The 19064-nt window shown below is 37.7% G+C and overlaps 1 protein-coding gene across 1 annotated transcript; it reads right to left on the bottom strand.

Annotated features, from left to right (window-relative positions):
* Positions 1 to 780: 780 nt before the first annotated feature.
* On the bottom strand, positions 781 to 18739 carry LOC113049456 (manganese-transporting ATPase 13A1-like). Its single transcript, XM_026211825.1, has 25 exons — positions 18257 to 18739; positions 17976 to 18065; positions 13404 to 13667; positions 13074 to 13229; positions 12560 to 12629; positions 12194 to 12300; positions 11980 to 12109; positions 11789 to 11844; positions 11477 to 11603; positions 10506 to 10643; positions 10290 to 10410; positions 9860 to 10017; positions 9571 to 9746; positions 8155 to 8265; positions 7951 to 8076; positions 6431 to 6539; positions 6160 to 6353; positions 5979 to 6075; positions 4210 to 4391; positions 3817 to 3931; positions 3535 to 3731; positions 3317 to 3459; positions 2850 to 2961; positions 1576 to 1719; positions 781 to 1295 (listed from the first exon to the last, which is right to left on the bottom strand). The coding sequence occupies exons 1-25, from the start codon at positions 18575 to 18577 to the stop codon at positions 1185 to 1187; spliced, it is 3555 nt and encodes a 1184-aa protein (XP_026067610.1). The 5' UTR covers positions 18578 to 18739; the 3' UTR covers positions 781 to 1184.
* Positions 18740 to 19064: the final 325 nt, after the last annotated feature.

The following is a 19064-nucleotide window of genomic DNA, read 5'->3' on the forward strand; positions in this document are numbered from 1 at the left end:
AACTTCCAAAGGGGATACAGTAGATCTTTTTTTTTTTTTTTTTAGATGAATATATTATTAATACAACTAACATTAATATTTTATTTAAAAAAAATATTTTTCCCCTCTAGTTTTGTTTCTGTTTGTTTCAGATTTTCTCTTTATAAAAAACATATAGCCGAAATACTGGCAAAAATATCTTACCATATATGACTAAAAAAAGGTTAAGAAGCACAGATTAAAGCTACATTTGCAATCCTCTTACTTGCATCCTTACATCCCATTTTGGCAAAATAATTTTTATTAATTTTTTAATGTTATTTTTTCTTATATTTATGAAAGATCAAAATGGAATTAGTGCATAGAAAATAAATGTAAAATAAAGCAAATAATATTTAGTGTATTTTCATATTTCAAATGTTTCTGAAAGCAAAGGTCCTCCGTACCCTGAACATTTTGTTTTGAAAAATAATATTCATCTGGAAACAAGCTTCAGGCTCTGTTTTTACCCTGTGCCTGTCGAAATGTTGATATGAAGAAATATTCCATTAACACAATAAAGGATTTAATAACACATCACCCCACACCGCACTGTGCAATCAAGTCATTATTTGCATTCCTAGATGTGATTTAAAGTTTTAATTACCATGGAAAAATAATGTACTTTCACCTTTCTTTCCTGAAAGTATCAGCTCATATCATATATTGCTTTGCTAATCCAAAGCAGTGAAAAATTAGCTTGTTCTCTGAAATTAAAATCTTAATAAGAAAGAGTCATGGCAATAAATAAACACAACAACAGCTTGTTTTGGTCATTTATAAGTCTTTCTGGGATTGGTCTTTTTACAAAATGCTGAAAACGACTTAAAACAAAACAAGAAAGAAACACTTGTCCAGAATGCCCCGTCACAGCCGTGAGCCTCAACCGCACTCATCCTCAACACAATACTGTAGTTTTCTTGGCCTTCAGAGAGGACGGGGTGGTTAAAGATGTCAGAAGAAAGAAAATGAAGTCAAATGATTAAGACAGAACAGAGACAGGGAGGTAAAGGAAACACTGGGGTGTGTACAGTATTGAGTTTCACGCCCATTCTTTCCCATCTCGCGGAGTTTGTCACCAGTCAAGTACCGTGTTCCTGTAAAACCCGTTCACAGTCTGGTCACGAGGGGCAGCAGCTGCTTTGGTGACTGTTGGCAATAACAGTTCATTTCGGCAACCTCAGGGTTCCTTTGCCCAGCAGGAACTGCAAAACTCTGTCCACCAAAAGGGCGGCGACAAAATCCAAAACTAGGACCTGGGCTATTATCAACTTAAACTGCAAAGAGAAAGAATATAGAAACATTAATTATAAATAGCTTTGCATGAGAGGCCAACTTAGAAAAAAGGCTGAATACCAATGTGCATACTAAACAGCATATAAAAACTGGATAACTGCATCCCTATTAATATTAATATTATGTGTACTGACTAAAGGCCCATTCTCACCAAGTATGCTTGCTGATTTTAACAAGCCTTTACTGCATGCTTAAAATACAAACAAACACTTTTCCACTGACATTCTAGTATGTGAATATCAAGGTGTATTGAAATCCTACCTCAGTTGGAATATCCACTAAAGCGAACTGCTCATTGAATTCAGGTGAAGACCCCGTCAGTAACCCTACTATGGCGAGCCCGGATATACCAATGCTCCACAGCAAGGGCCGATTCTCAGTGAGAGACTCCATGAAAGGATGACCCTGAACAAGACAGTGTTGAATCTTAGGCTGCAGGACTCGAATCTCATCTGCACTTGCAGTGTTGTTATTGTTAACTAAAAATATTAAGTCAGCACTATGTAACTTTTGGCACTTTATCGGTTAATAAACACGCATCCAGTGGAAGAACATTCTAATCGGAACTACTTCTCCAAGATTTGTCTACAGTACTGCGATTCACACAGGTATGTTTTACTCCGCAGCAGTGACGACACGAACAGGCTACAATAGTCCAAATATAATCACTTATTAGAAGTGTACCACAGTGATTCGGGATAAGACAAAACGCGGTTTGGAAGATGAATTCAGACCGCTGATTTTAAACATTTAGCAAATTTTGAACACACAACAAGTTACACAGTGCTGCTTTAAAAAGACTTTTACATTTTAAAATGTGCCCTGGCAACTACCTGAAATAAAATAATTTAAAGTAGCAAAATGACCTAAAAATATAATACAGCTTAAAAAAAAAAAGACATGCACAATAACTAAAATTTAAAAATAAGAACAAAGTATAAAAAGCTAATTTAAGATAATAATAGTGCTATAATAGTTTATAAACAATATTAAAATAAAACATCGTTCTAACTTGGCACCTCAGGAAACGCAGTTATCAACTGCAATGCATTTTTTCTTTCACAAATACATTTTTGGTAGAACTATTTCTCTAAATTAAATCGAAATCTGATGTGCATGTGCTACAAAGGCTCATTATTAGGGATGCACGATATTGGATTTTGGCCGATATTCGATATGCCGATATTTTCTAAATAATTTTGGCCGATGCCGATACCGATATCGATATATATACAAATATATACTGATAAATGTAAACTTTAATTTTACTGAAGAGAAATCCATGTATATCTTCTGTACTGATTCTACCATAAATTTATTATTTTACAAATGTAGACAGACATTCACATCTGAAAAACAGGTCAATTATTTCACTTGGAGAATATCGGTTTGGCTCATCGGCAGAAATATTCATATCGGCCGATACCGATAATGGTCATTTTAAGCTTTTATCGGCCGATACCGATGTTGTGCCGATATTATCGTGCATCCCTACTCATTATATGCGATTAACATCAAAGTAAGGACTCAAGTACCTTATAATTAATGGCAAATGTGGCCATTTGCATGGCCATGGACATGATGTATACAGTACTGTTAATGAGACTGGGCTCAAACTCTTTGTACAGGTCCACAAACTGCTCTGCCCTGCAGGTATGGGGAAAAAAAAGGATAAGAGAGAGGTGAAACATGAAGCCAGATTGCAAATGTTGTGAAAATCAATCACAAATGTGAACAATGACGTCACATGTAAGGAATGTCTGGGACTGATTGAACAGCCTAAGTGCATCATTTTATATAAAGAGTTGATGATATCTGACAAAATGAGCCATTGGCTAAAGTTTGGAGACAGTAAACTGAATTATACTTTGGTTTTTACGTATACAACCTGCAAGTGTTACCAGGATTTTCTAAGACTTGCAGCAGAAATCTTCTGTAAAGATACTGGGAAATCCCACTTGGCCGATTCATGTGGTCATAAGCACTTTATTTCCTTTCATACCTGGGTGGGCTTCTGCTCTGTGCACCTCTGTACAGGTACACCAGACTGCAGAAGTGGACCGCAAACTGCAGCAGCACTGTGAGGACCGTGTACAGGTTGAAGATGTTCGGTAAAGGCCTCTCTTTGGACAGAGTCTTCAACGGCTAAAGGAAAAAAGAGTCAGTGAAACTCGGTCCATCGCAAACCACAGGCAGCTTGACAAAACAGTCCAGTCTCACCTTTGACCTTGAGATGAAGAGAAAGCAGCCGGCCAGCAGCAGGCCCTGAAGGGTCGCCTGGAAGTCGCTGAATTTGACCCCCTCCAGGTAAAGCACAGACTGACTGTAGGCCAGGACCAGAGCGTTCAGCGCCAGGATCTTAAACATCTGCAGGGTGGTCACCAGAGTGCAGCGCCCCTGTTTAATCACGTGACAGACTGAAACAGATGGGACAACGTTAGGCCAACCTCACATAGGACTAAATGAGAGCACTCAAGCTGATCTAAAACACGTGTTACTTACTGCACTGTATGGAAGACAGTTTGGAAGTGAATGGAGCAGCAATAGAGGCGTCCCCCAATTTAACCACCTGGATCTGATCATCTTCTAGCTCTCGAAGCACCTGACTGATCCTCTCCTAAGACACAAGTCATTTATGCAACATGTGGTTACATATATGGAGTACATAATTCAAGCTTAAAGGCATAGTTCACTCAAAAATAGTATTTTCTTCCCCCATACTATGGAAGTCAATGGCTACCGTCAACTGTTTGGTTACCAACATTCTTCAAAATATCTTCTTTTGTGTTCAACGGCATGAGGCGGAGTAAATGATGACAGTTTTCAGTTTTGGGTGAACTAGTTAAATGCTGACATTCAAAACATGTAAACCACGATCAGACTCGAGCTGCTGACCTTCTGTGCAGCGAGCTGCTCCTCTCTCTGGGCCATCAACCTCTGTCTGGCTGCACGGGAGCTGGGTTTGACCCCTGAACTCGGGACTGGGGGTCTGGGCTCTCCTGAGGAGTACTCTTTGTCTTTGCTTCTCTTCTTTTTCTCAGGCATGTGCTCTGGGGCGTTAGCCAACAACGCCACACCTGGTAAACACAAGGGACATGTTATGATCCGAGTACATCTACTGTATATCAACCCTGTAAAGCCTGACACATGAAATAAATAATAGTCTGAAAAATCTATGTGTGTTTTTTTGAAATGGAAGAGTTTATTGGACCTTTAGACAAATTATATAAACAAATCCAGTTTTAAAAAGTTGCTGTGCAAGTGTTTTTTGTTAAGTATCATATTTGTTGCATCGTGACAGGAAAAAATGACTTGATATTAAAGTATGAACTATCAATCAGACATCAGAAGGCATGTAGTAAATTGTGTACAACAGTTTTTCAGTAGTTTTGATCACGTTGATAGTTTAGGTATTATGCTTATATTTTGCTTATCAGATATGAGACAGTAGAGTTTATAGATTATGTTACAGATTCAATACAAGACAATCTGTGACACACCGACACTGAAATTCTCTCTTAATAATAAAAAAAAAGCTCAGTTAATGCACTCATATTTGTTGAGGCTGGAGCCCACTAGGGGGCCTCAGCAAACTTCCAAAGGGGCATTAAGATGACACTAAATGATTTAAAATAAGCTTTGACAAGATCTTTCTCTTTTAATTCACCCCCTCAAAAACGGTCTTTAAAGAACTAGGGTTCACAGACTGTGCCAGTATTTATTCCCAAATAATGTTTCAAAGATCTGAATAATTGTATTTCTTTGATTCTTCGGGATATGAAAAATCCTTGCATAAGAAAATTATATTTGGAAGGGAAGAAGGAAGAGGGTGGGGATTGGCAATGTCAAAACTTTTATACTATTACAGTCCAATTTATTTAGGTACCTAAACGTCCATAGCTTTATAAAAAAACATTTCTCTCCTTCCTTGAACCAACCAGAAGAGGGCTGGATTGATGAGCTGTTAAATATGGACCCTTTTTAAACATTTTCATCTATATATGTAATAAAGAGATTGACCTTAATTTGTTTACTTTTAGGGGTGTGTGTATATGTATGTAGTCATGTGTTCAAAGAATGTTTCATATGTTTGTGTGGTTGTGGCTGTTGCAAAATAATGAAAATTTATACATTTTAATAATAATAATAAAAGAATAACCGGGGTTTCTACATTATAGGACTGAACAAGTTATTTAATGTAATAAAACCTTTAAAAGCCATGATGGTTATTTTCATACTCAAAATATATATATATATTTAGCTATGCCAAGAAAATGGAGTAAAAATATTCTTAATTCTAAATCACAAACCACTCAATATTTAAAAAGCATGGGATCCCAAAAAAATCTTCAGGACTCCTGAAATGTAATTATTTTAATTTAAAAGTAAAAATTGTAAAATCGCTTTAGTTGAGTGACAAAATAAAATCTTTTGTTTTTAATAATATCACACATTGTATTTTCTTCACACAGTATAAATAGGCTTCTGTATATGAAAATATATTGCCTTGCTGGTTTGGACAACTTTACAATGATTATGAAGAAAATCGGACCTGTACACATCTGTTTTTCAACCCTCGATTTCATTAAGTGTCTTACTTCTCCATTGCTTTAAACAAAACCACGTGCAGGCCTAATTTACCATCGATGACATTAATGACTCACCTATGTGGGCATGTTTGAGCGCACCAACATCATTTGTGCCATCTCCACACATCAGCGTAACGAAACCCAGTCCCTTCAGACTAGTTATTACAAACTCCTGCACAGACAGGAGAATCAACAGTGAGTGCAGAGCACGATAGTTCAACTATCAGCAAAGGTTGCTCAAACATGTAAAACTGACCTTCTGCTTAGGACTGACACGAGCAAAGACTCGCACATGAGGAAGCAGGGCATTGAGTAAACGGGGTTCATAGGTCAACCTGGCCAGTCCCTCTCCTGTCACACAGAGGTCGTACCGACTGACCAAATCAGGGACTGAAGAATTAGGTAGAGGGAGGCACACACTGCCGTCTATGGACACCCACTGCCATTCAGCTGCAAAACACACAACATTCAATTCAAATATGTTCCTCCAGCTGCTTTAGGGCAGTGCTGTCTGGGACGTCACACACCTTGACTGGGGCTTTGCTGCAATATGAGCGTGTGCTCCTTCTGGATGAAATGCAGCTCTCTGGCCACATGACACGCTGTTAGAGGGTTGTCACCTGTGATCATTGCAACCTGTGGACAGATAATGTGACAAGTGTTCAATATATAATATCAAATAATAACCTAATAAAACTCTAAATATTCTCAAAGACACATTATATATTTAACCAAAATTGAGACAAATCAGACGTCTAAGACTATGTGACAGACCGGTTTGGCTCGATGACAATCAGATTTGTGAAAAAGAAAAATGTGAAAACAAAATAACGTAGCTTTTTAGAAATAATTATTCGGGAATCACTCTAATATGCCGATTTGGTTGAAATGAAACACTTATTATTCATGTGTAAACCTAAAAAGAAAAGCATTTTTTGAAACATTGAGAAACATTTTGTAACTTTACTCTTTACTCTTGGTCAATGGTGAATCTAAGTATTATAACATAAGAATAGAAGTATTAATATCTTTTTAAAACCAAAAATATTACTGACACCAAACTTTTGAACGATTGTGTACATATAAATATGTAAATACAATATATACAAATTCAACTTTTAAATGTAATTATACATATTTATTTATATACTCAAATATACATTATTTAAAATAAGTTTACATAATAAATAGAAATAAACATTATTTATAAATAACTCATAAAAACGGATAATTCACCAGTAGGCATAACCATTAACTCATTTGATTTACCGTATTTTCCAGACTATAAGTCGCAATTTTGTTTCATAGTTTGGCTGGTCCTGCGACTTATAGTCAGATGTGACTTATCAAAATTAATTTGCCATGAACCAAGAGAAATTAACCAAGAGAAAACATTACCGTCTACAGCCGCGAGAGGGCGCTCTATGCTGCTCAGTGCTCCTGTAGTCTACACTTGATATATAGAGCGCCCTCTCGTGGCTGTAGACAGTAATGTTTTCTCTTGGTTCTTGTTTCTAAATAAATGCCACTTATAGTCCAGTGCGACTTGTTTTTTTCCTCATCATGACGTATTTTTGGACTGATGCGACTTATACTCCGGTGCGACTTATAGTCCGAAAAATAAGGTATTTGTATAAAACCAGTTCTTTTAATTTACTAAACCACTTGAATAAATCTTTCAGCATTTCCTTGTGATTTAGGATAAATATGTCAAATGCAAAAATGCAAGTACAATTAGCAATACTTCCAGAATCCAAGACAAACACCCACCTGTTCATACCTTTTAAAAATGATTTTAAACGGTGCAGAATTGGCAATACTATGGTGCCAATAAAGACATGTTGTGTGTTAACTAAATGCATGTTATGCTTCATTATATATGCTTATGTATAGACATGTATGTAAATGGATGTATATATACATTTATATTCTATTTCTGTGAAGCATGTCTGTATGTTTTTTCCCTAAAGGAAAAAATAAATAAAAATTTGATAAAAAAAAAAAAAAAAACTAAATGCATGTTAACATCTGGAGTTAATCCACTCACATGGTGTGAGGCCTCTTGTATCTCTCTGATAACCGTCTTACTGTCGGTCTTGAGAGGACAGGACACGACCATGAACCCTGCAAAGCGCAGGTCACACTCCAGCATGTCCCGGCTCACCTCCCTCACCTGCACACACGACAGACTGTGATACACAACAGAGCATGATGATGTTTAGCGTTTCATTCAGTGGTGGCTGCTCAATACCTGCTGATGGCTCAGGTGGCCCATCTCTTTGTATCCCAGTGCGAGAACTCTGGCTCCCTCTCGTGACATTTCTCTGTGCACCTCGTCATAGCTGGCTGGACACTCAGAGAACTGAAAAACAACAATGTCTTCAGAAATCATTCAGAACCACCAATCTATAGCAACTTTTAGACGTCAGAAGTTACAATGCAGCAAATAATTCCCTCAATTTCAGGTTGAAATAGCAGAAATTTTGTGGTCCTCATTAAAGCAAAAATCACAGCCAATCAGAATCACACCGTGTTTGTTTACACGCTCATCGTTATAAGAAATGATCGTGATGTGGTGTTTCAGCTGAAGCCAAAGGTACTCTTAAACCGCTCTGACTGCTGAAATATCGCTTCATGAGCTGTGCGTGTGTAAACCAACACAGTGCCATGCTGAACTCTGACACTTACAGCACATATATAAGAATTTGCCAGCAAAATAAAAGTTTGGTAGTTAAACATATGAAAACTACATTTAGATAAAAGTAGTTGTACTGTGATTTACACAGTACTAAATGTTTTATTAAATACTAAATTAAATATTTAAACATTTTACAGTAAGATACGTTATTATAAATTAGGCTACTTACCATTTAGTTTAATGTATTTATTCAGTATTTATAAATAATGCATATTGAATGCTTTAAAAACTTAGTTTTTATAGCCATGTCAGCATCTAAACAAATCTTCATGGTAAAAACCTGAGCTAATACATGAGTTACCAACACAAAATAAAAAGTCTACAAGATTATGCACAATTTTCTTTTTGGTAAAATCTGACTAAAGTTGCTGAGTGAGTATACTTCATAAAAAAATTAAGCATTTAAAATTCAAGTGGAAATATATATTTTTAACTTAACTTAATGGTTGCTGAAAAGGTTTTTACCTGATTTTAGTAAAGAGTAAATGCCCAAAGTGTTAACCCCCACCCCACCCCCCAAAAAAATCTTCAGAGTAAAAAGTATTTAATTTTTTTTATATTATTTTTATTTATTCTATGTACAGATACACTCCCCTACATTCTAGAATAATTAATTATTTACAAACTTCTGACTATTTTTCCTGCAATATGTATCATGGATCCCAAAAGCAGTCCATTCACCAAATTTTTTTTACAGGGTTTCCTAGACTAACTAGTCAACTAGTTGTTCTAACAACCAATTGCCTTTGGTTTTAAAATGTTATACTGTTTTCCATATCTCTATTGTAATGTGTAGAGGACAACCCTGGGACTAAAGTATGTGAGGGAACTTCTCACGCCAAGCTAAAAAAAAACATTAGCAGTGCTATCATTGTTTGTCAGAGCTGCTACGGATCTGCTGAAGAACACAGAATGCTAACTATCAGCAGTGTACCAGACATATACCTAAAGAGCCAAAGAGATGCTCACCATGTCCTTCAGGGTCTCTGGTGCACCTTTAACGGCTGAGATATAGCAGAGCTCGGTGGAGCCCATCCGCTCATACGACGCCAGCACTGACATCCTCTTCAAAGCACTAGCGAAATGAAACCTTTGATGGATCTTCAGCCCCGGAGTCTTTATGCTGCGAGAAAACACCTTCTCATCTACATAAAGGGACAGAAACATCACAAATTCAACTGGCTCTACTATTTGTTGCATTAACCAAAAACTCAAAATGATTTAAGTTTTTCTGACATTTTGACAGATTAAGTCAGACCTTTAGTGAGTGTCCAGTCGGCTGCGGTCAGCATGGCCTTTTCCAGTGGATCGCCCACCAGCTGTCCATCATCTAGTGTGACCAGGGAATGACACGTGGCCACCACCCGATGAGTGTCCACTGGAATATCTGACACTGGCGTCACTTGTTTCCCTTCTCTAAGGAAAACAGGAACAGGAAGAGACCTTGGATGAGCTTTCAACATTTTTGGGGTTCTCTGAAGTCATCATAGTTGGGTACACATCAATAATGGTCTAATATTTGCGCTTCCATTTGATTCCGACAGCAAAATAAAAAAATCCCACAATAGAGTATCTATGACTTTAGAAAGAGGAGAAAATAATAGAGATAACAGTGTCTGTGTTGGGCGAAAAAATACACAAGGACCATATTTTTTTAAAGATCATTTTGCAAGATGTTCAGGCTTCACCTGAGTCCTGCGACGCCACGGACTACCAGGCTGTCGCTGGTCAGGGTGCCCGTCTTGTCGAAACAGCAAATCTCCACTTTCCCAGCGAAGGGGATTCTGAAAGGTTCGGTGCAAAACACATCTGTAAGGGAAGAACATGAGAGGATGAGTGTGAGAAGGGAGAGTATAGTGAGATCCGGTCATCATGACTATGTTGAATCCAGTGCGGTCACTCACAGAGTTTGGCCAGGGCTATGAGCGATGTGTTAACAGCCAGTGAGAGCTCTATGGGTAATTCAGGAGGCACTACTGACGTCAGGATCAGAGTGCACTCCAGAAACAGCTTGTACTTGTTTCTGTTCGGGTCCTTTGTCCCTGAACGACACAGAGAGTGAAGGATGATGGGATATGCAAGCAAACAAACACAGGCTACCATTCAAATGATTGATCAAATGTGACAGTAAAGACATTTATAATGTTGCAAAAGATTGTATTTGAAATAAATGTGGTTCTTTTGAACTTTCAATTTATAAGAATCCTGAAAAAAACGTATCGGAGTTTCCCATAAAACAGTCTGTTTTCAACATTGATAATAATAATGATTTCTGAAGGATAATGTGACATAGAAGACTGCTTTAACATCACAGGAATATATTGCATTATAAAATGTATTCTAACAGGAAACAGTTATGTTAAATGGTAATACTATTTCACAATACTACTGTTTAATTGTATGTTTCATTAAATAAATGTAGCCCTGGTGAGCATGAGCGACTTCTTACGAAAACATCAAATCTGATCAAAACCAAACTTTTTGTTTAAACTTTAAACAAACAAATTTTAGAAAACACAAAGCTTCTTGGAAGGTATAAACAGCCAACAGAGACGTGTATAGAGTAAAAAAAAAAGGCGGAGATCAAAATCGTTAAATAAATAAATGTTACTGCAAACCTACACATTTTCGAAACAGACTGGTCATCTTAAAGAAGCAGTTCACACCTGACCAGAGCAGAACGCACAAGGTTTGAGACTGTTTAAATACTGAACTTATACTAAAAGCAGGTAAGCAGTAATTAAAATGCATAAATTCTGAAAAATCCTTAAGAAAAAAAACAGTCAACTATTGAATCATCTTGTTTTTGGACAACTTTTCAACTACCTCACTCATCCCGCCCCGTAAAAGAAGACTTCAGACGAATGTGACTCACCTTCGACCCAAACATACGCAGCCGCGGCGATGGCGAAAACCAACAGGAAAAGGATAAAGATAAAAGTTTCCAGATTGTTGGCCGTCACCCTCTTCACACCAAACAGAATCGTTCTTAATAATTTGCCCTAAAAACAACAACAACAGTTTAGACATTTCGCGAACACAAAACTTAAAAACTACATTGTTGACTCATCGTTCCATTCTTCTCTGAATTGCTTCCTATCAATAATTCACTGACCTCTAAATAAATAGTAGCACAATGTCTAAAAAAATATCTTTCAAAAACCTGCCTGTTGATGAAGCACCTCACCTGAGAAGTGTAGAACCCTGTCCGCAAAACATACGCAACACAGCCATTGTCTACAGCTGTGAAAAGACAGAAAGAGAGGGAGTATGACTACACATACACATTCTAAACTCACGGTTAAGTTGTAAAATGGGCATTAGAGCTAAAACACATGTACAGGTTCTTGAGGACCAATCACTGCTGCGAGTACTAACGTTTCAGGCCTGCACTGGCTCGGAGAGGCGGGCTGTGCTGAACCACTTTGGTGCCTCCGGAGATGACGTGGAGACGGGAGTCCGTCTGCAGGTCCAGGATCCTGTCAGGGTCCAGGTCCTCCACAGGCTCCTACAGACACAACACAGCTGATCAGAGACAGCAGAGTTTGCTGAAGTTGGCTGCTGATTCGGTGACGAGAGCAGCCAGACGCACCTTCATCTGAGGCACAGACTCTCCTGTGAGCATGGCCTCATCCACAATACAGCGGCCTCTCAGCAGCAGCACGTCACAGGGAACCAGGTTATCCTGAGGAGAACGTCCTGTGAAGACATGAGGAATAGATGCTCAAATATTAGATTTACTCTTCGATTTTGGATGCATGAATTCAGCACTTGTGTGGTAACAACAACAGCTGTAAAACATCACATGAACTACAAACCATGAACTACAAACACGAGACAACCAGCAGCCAAGTACTTTATATATCTTCATAAAAATGCAAATACATATTTTAAGCACATCTCAGATGTATAAATATTTTTAGGCAACTGTATGTCATTCAGATTCCATGAAACTCACCAACTGAGACGATGTCTCCAGGAACTAGTTCATCACTGGACACAGGCCTCCATTTTCTGTTGCGATAGACCTGTTATAAATAAAAAGAGTTAGAATTTTACATCCCGCTCTTATCCTAAAACCCTGTTTATTAACCAATCAATAAAGTAAGAGAGGGTGTGCCATATCTCGAAGACAGTCGCAGCCAATATGCATTGTTTAACATGAAGCACTGAAGTTCAGTCTATTCATTTTATAAAATAGCTACTACATGATACCTATTTTATTAAGCATATTCTTTTAGCGACATACTTTCGAATAAATATATAGGTCCTGACAAGCAAACAATAACAGAACCTTTTCTACGATATTGCAGCCGTGCTTATATGTTGCTATATTGTGGATGACATCACAGACGGAACATTGTAACGACCAATCAGATGACAGAACCAGAATTATGTGCTTTCTGAAGAACATTTCAAAAAGAGTTAATAGACCAACACAGACCAAAACTGGAGATGGGAGCTGTAGTTACCTGGATCATGTAAGGTTTGTTCCCCATTCTGCGGATTTCTGACATGTTCCTCATCTGCTGCTGCACCAGAGATGCTTCAAATGCCACAAGCATGAAGAGCGTAAAGACACTGTAGTACCAGTACTCATCCAAACACCAGAGACCCACACAAAACACCTGCAGGGGGGCAAAAACATGCAGTTCATACTATACTCATAGACTGGAGACTGAGCCACTGCATATCATGCATTTCTAGAGCATTCATGTATTTATAATGCACAGGCCATCAATCAATCATGCAAAAGCTCCATAAATATCAGTCAAATCAAACCGCATGCTCTGCAGACGTACCTGGAAGACAAAGAAGGGTGCTGTGGCTCTCTCCTTGAAGAGCTCCAGGAAGTCCGGCACCACCATCTCAGCACGGTTGGTGCCATAGCGCTTCTCTGCGGCCCGTAACTGATCCTCCTCCTGATAGCCTTTCCAGTTTTGAAAATGACTCATGGGAAAGTTGAGTGGAAATGCCACTGGGAGAAAGCATTTCTTCTCCTTGCTGTCGTGCACATAACGGATCTTCTGGAACTCAAAGGACAGGATTTCCACTCCATTCTCATCCTGCGTGAAAAAATGAGGCTTTACATAGACACATTTCATCGGTTTTAACTCATCTGTTAGAGTTTCCACACCTTTGACCAAGGAACAATTGACATGTCCATGTGTACATAATTTCCAAATAAGGATTTTTTAAAAATATGAAGCCTAAATACTGGGAAATATTAGAATGTTTAGAATATTACAAGGATTTAATTTATCTCCACAACCGAAAATCACAGCTTTTGAAACAGTAAAGCGGTGTGTGACAAACCTGTATAATAATATTTGAGACAATCACCATATCACAATACAAATAAAGAGATGTTGGTCTGTATCTAAATAATCGTTTTTTTATTTTTTATTAGAATAACACGAAACTTGTTGACTTTTGTGGTATTTGCCATATGAACACACACACACGCACACAATCATGGATGTGATTACAAAAGGCTAATTGCTCTTCAAAAGAGTCACACAAAAAAAAAAAAGTCTGGCATAGGATATTAAAGGAAAAGGGATTTTTTTGAGGTACAATCTACAAATAGGCCAAGATAAAGTAGTCTTTGATGATGTCTAAACGTATATCTAAATGCAAAACCTATAATATAATAATGTCTGAAAATACTACGGAATATGAACCTCAATATGTACCTATTATATAGAGGGCTATACAAGAATCTAGTGATTACACCTAGGGGTGTAAGATAATACTGATACACGTGAGTATCGCGATATATTGTTTGGCGATACTGTATCGATTCACAAAAACGTAATATCGATATTTACAAAAAAAAAAAAAATTCATGGCATTTGTTTTGAGTTTATTTCCCGACCGCAAGATATAGGAGTCTTCATATCTGAACAAATCGTGAGTGAAAGGAAATACCAGCATTAGAGCACGCCACTAATGTTAGTGTTAATGTAGCTGCTAGTAATGGGCGGGGCGCAGCTATAGGTGGGAGGGTCGCCCCACGACTGCAGCTGTCTCTCATTTTGGGGGCATTTTGTGCAGTTGTGCAAGTTTGACATTAGTTTTTTTTTTTTTTTTTGGCCAATTGAACTGTTTGTGGCTGTTATGTTTTGAGCCCAAACTAACTCAGATAGTCATAAATCTATGCCCTTTACGTTGCACAAGGCTTAATTTCTAGGGTAAAAAATTTTAAAAAATTATTCATTAATATTAAAGCTGCAGTAGGTAACTTTTGTAAAAATATTTTTATTTACATATTTGTTAAACCTGTCATTATGTCCTGACAGTAGAATATGAGACAGATAATCTGTGAAAAAAAAATCAAGCTCCTCTGGCTCCTCCCAGTGGTCCTATTGCCATTTGCAGAAATTCATCTGCTCCCGGTAAGAAACAACCAATCAGAGCTGCGGTCCGTAACTTTGTTTGTGTTCAAAATGTAGAAAAATTTATATAATAAGTGAGTACACCATGAACTCATTTTCCAACCGTGTTTTTAGCTTGTCCTGAATCACTAGGGTACACCTATAATAAGTTTTTATATTTGGACTATTTTAGATTGCGTCGGGGATACCGCGGCGGAGTAACCCAGTACCTTTGTGATTCTTCATAGACATAAACAGAGAGAAGTAACTCCGGCTACAATGTTCTTCTGTAAGACGCAAGCAGTTCTGTTTATTAACTGCTAGAGCGTCAAAAAGTTACAGACTGCAGCTTTAATTAAACAATTTAACTATGTGACATTATAATATAAAACCAATACTAAAATGTTCAGAAAAACATCCCTGTTATTTCTTTTAATTAACACTTTATGTGTTTTATAATAATTTTACAACTTTTAATATGCAATAATATAAATCCATTAAATGACAACACCATTTGATCTAAAGGTATCAAACCAACTGTAAAATATACAGAATATTATTCGGAATAATGCACAAGGCTTAGTTTTTCAGATAATACCTTTATTGTTTTTATAACAGTACTGAATCTATATTTTTAAAATGTTTTATATACTGTACCCACTTAAATTAATTAAACTCTGACACCGTTTGAGATAAAGGTATCAAACCAACTGTAATATGTACAGAATATTATTATTTATAATGCAAAAGGCTTTGTTTTTCAGATTATGCCTTTATTATTTTATATTATTTTATTTTATTAAAGGATCCTGCTAGCACTTTTATTTATCCCCTTTACTCTTACTGCACAAAAAGTGGTTCAGTAACGTTGAATGTTACAGGGACTGATTACTGCAAATGCAGATGCCACTTTGTTCTGGTTCAACAACTTTATTTATTGCTAAGGTTTGCATATGGTAGTGTTCTTAATGACAGCTTTTCTTACAATATATAATATTCCTAAAATAAGAAATATCCCAATATCGCGTTGCTTACAGTATCGCAATATATCGTATTGCAACCCCTTTATCGTGATGTGCATCTTATCGCCAGATTCTTGGCAATACACAGCCCTAGTTACACCATGGTATTACATATGACTTTTTTTTATTTCTCCCACTAAATAGCACCAATCTGCCTTCCGTACATTCAATTTTAAAATACCTCTGCTCCGGGTTTTTTTTTTTTACTTAAAAATTGTATTATCTGAAAATAATATGAAAATGTATTTTGTGTATTTGTATTTATATAGGTATAAATGGTGCATAATAAAATAAGGAATATTTTGTATTACCTAGAAATTCCCTCAAAATAAAAATAAAATTTATATTATTGACAAAAATTATTCTACATTAATTTTATAAAATAAAAAAAAAAAGTGGAAGAAAAAAAGAAGCTACACTTAAAGGGTTAGTTCACCCAAAAAAGAAAATTATGTCATTAATAACTCACCCTTATGCTGTTCCAAACATGTAAGACCTCCTTTTATCTTCGGAACACTGTTTAAGATATTTTAGATTTAGTCCGAGAGCTCTCAGTCCCTCCATTGAAACTGTGTGTAAGGTATACGGTCCATGTCCAGAAAGGTAAGAAAACATCATCAAAGTAGTCCATTTGACATCAGAGGGTCATTGGAATTTTTTGAAGCATCGAAAATACATTTTGGTCCAAAAATAGCAAAAACTACGACTTTATTCAGCATTGTCTTCTCTTCCGTGTCTATTGTGAGAGAGAGTTCAAATCAAAGCAGTCTGGATATCCGGTTCGCGAACTAATCATTCAGTTCACCAAATCAAACTGAATCGTTTTAAACGGTTCGCATCTCTAATACGCATTAATCCAGAATAATGCATGCACTTAAACAATACACTGACTGAACTGCTGTGAAGATGAACACAGAGCCGAGCCAGATAACGAACAATAGACTGACTCGTTCACGAGTGAAGAACCGGTTGCATCGGTGTTCGGATCACCAGTAGTTCTTTCGGACAGTTCGATTCAATAAACCGGTTGAAGAAAACGGTTCACCGGTTCTTTTGTGCTTGACGTAATGGCGTCATTTGCAATGATTGCCCTTGATTCACGCCTTCAGTTTAACCGCGCTCATAACACTAGTACAGAATCAGTTCAGAATCAATCACCAAAAGAATCAGTTCAGTTCAGACGCTCTGTGTGTCGGTCTGCTTCACGCTGAATCACACATGCGCAGTATCACCAGCTCCTAGGTTCACGAATCGGACGTGTCTGGCAGAAATGGTTCTTCACTCGTGAACGAGTCAGTCTATTGTTCGTTATCTGGCTCGGCTCTGTGTTCATCTTCAGTTCTCTCTTCACAGCAGTTCAGTCAGTGTACTGTTTGAGTGCATGCATTACTCCGGGATATTGGTTTGTTTGAACTCAGAGGGAGTGTCAGCCATATAAAAAAATTGAACAGCTTAAGTCATCTGTGGATTAATGCGTATTAGAAATGCGAACTATTTAAAACGATTCAGTTCGATTTGGTGAACTGAATGATTAATTCGCGAACTGGATATCCAGACTGCTTTGATTTGAACTCTCTCTCACAACAGACACGGAAGAGAAGACAATGCTGAATAAAGTACTCGTTTTTGCAATTTTTGGTCCAAAATGTATTTTCGATGCTTCAAAAAATTCCAACGGACCCTCTGATGTCACATGGGCTACTTTGATTATGTTTTTCTTACCTCTCTGGACATGGACAGTATACCATACACACAGCTTCAATGGAGGGACTGAGAGCTCTCGGACTAAATCTAAAATATCTTAAACTGTGTTCTGAAGATAAAAGGAGGTCTTACATGTTTGAAACAGCATAAGGGTGAGTTATTAATGACATAATTTTCTTTTTTGGGTGAACTAACCCTTTAATATCTTTATTCCGTTTTGACAGCTGAGGATCACAAGTGGGACTCCTAAATGTTTAGGAAAAGATCTCACCTTATCCCTCAGAAGAGGCACCAGTTCAGCCGAACCATTGTTTGGTGTTGGTATCACTTTAGCAAAGGTGGCTTTGGCTGGGTCAGACTCCTGTTGAAAATATACTTGCATAATTACAGTCATCTTACTGTGCGAAATTATGTCTCAAACATATGGCTGTACGAATGACTTACTAAGCCTAGCCAATAAAAGCGATCATTCAAATGTGTTGGTCTTTAAAATACATATACATATATATGCAATGTTTGCATAGCACATATTTGTTTTTATCGCATTTTCACCTTCGAGCAGGTGAGCCAGCAGTGCGCGTGCACGGACCAGTAGCCAGAAAGCACTGTCAGGACGTGCGCGATCCCGAGAGCGGCGAGCGCCAGCAGGCCGGCCTCAAAGTACTCGTCAGCTCCGTAAACTGCTAACCACGAATATAAGCAGCCTGGGTAGAGGAGGAGAAACGGGAACACTGTGCCGTGCAGAACGCGTGGCCTGCGGCTGTGAAGAGACACTGATCTCACCAGCTCATCGCTCAGTGCGCGCGCCCGCGTCCCCCCCGGCCCATCGACGCCGTCTACGGCCATATTTCCATCTCTTTTAGCTTCATCCATTCTAGAGTGTGCCTTCCTCCGTCGACCCTCCTACTCTCCTCCGCCTCCTCCTTGCAGGCGCTGATGGTAAAAAGGCAGCTTCGCACCGGCCGGGTGTCTGGCCACTCTACAGATTTCTGAAGATTTTCAGACACATACGACAGCTTCCGCATACGCAAGCACGTACGCCGGTGACGCAATTTCCGGTATATGTCCTTGCCTGGAAATTTTTCGGATTGACAGAAAATTTAATATGGAAATGATATTATAAAAAATGTCACATTCCATGTCATAATAAAAGAAAATGCGTATATTACACGATTATTTATATTGTTAGGGAACTTCTGTATAAACAAAATGATCTCGCTCCAAAAACATTGTTTGACCTTAATAAATACAGTTTACGTTTTTAAACAGTAATAATCTGTAAAAGTCGAAAAGGCTACTAGAACATGTAACTATAATAAATACAATTAAATACGTTAATACATCATGCCATTTATATATA

Source organism: Carassius auratus, chromosome 3 (genome assembly GCF_003368295.1).
Source record: "Carassius auratus strain Wakin chromosome 3, ASM336829v1, whole genome shotgun sequence".
NCBI lineage: Eukaryota > Metazoa > Chordata > Actinopteri > Cypriniformes > Cyprinidae > Carassius > Carassius auratus.

Excerpts from the sequence above, each read along its gene's own strand:
- LOC113049456 (XM_026211825.1), bottom strand. The coding sequence starts at position 18,577 with ATGGATGAAGCTAAAAGAGATGGAAATATGGCCGTAGACGGCGTCGAT. Across the intron at positions 10,018-10,289 it reads CGTGGCGTCGCAGGACTCAG|AGAAGGGAAACAAGTGACGC; the intron begins GTGAAGCCTGAA and ends TGTTTTCCTTAG. Across the intron at positions 8,266-9,570 it reads CAGAGACCCTGAAGGACATG|TTCTCTGAGTGTCCAGCCAG; the intron begins GTGAGCATCTCT and ends GTTGTTTTTCAG.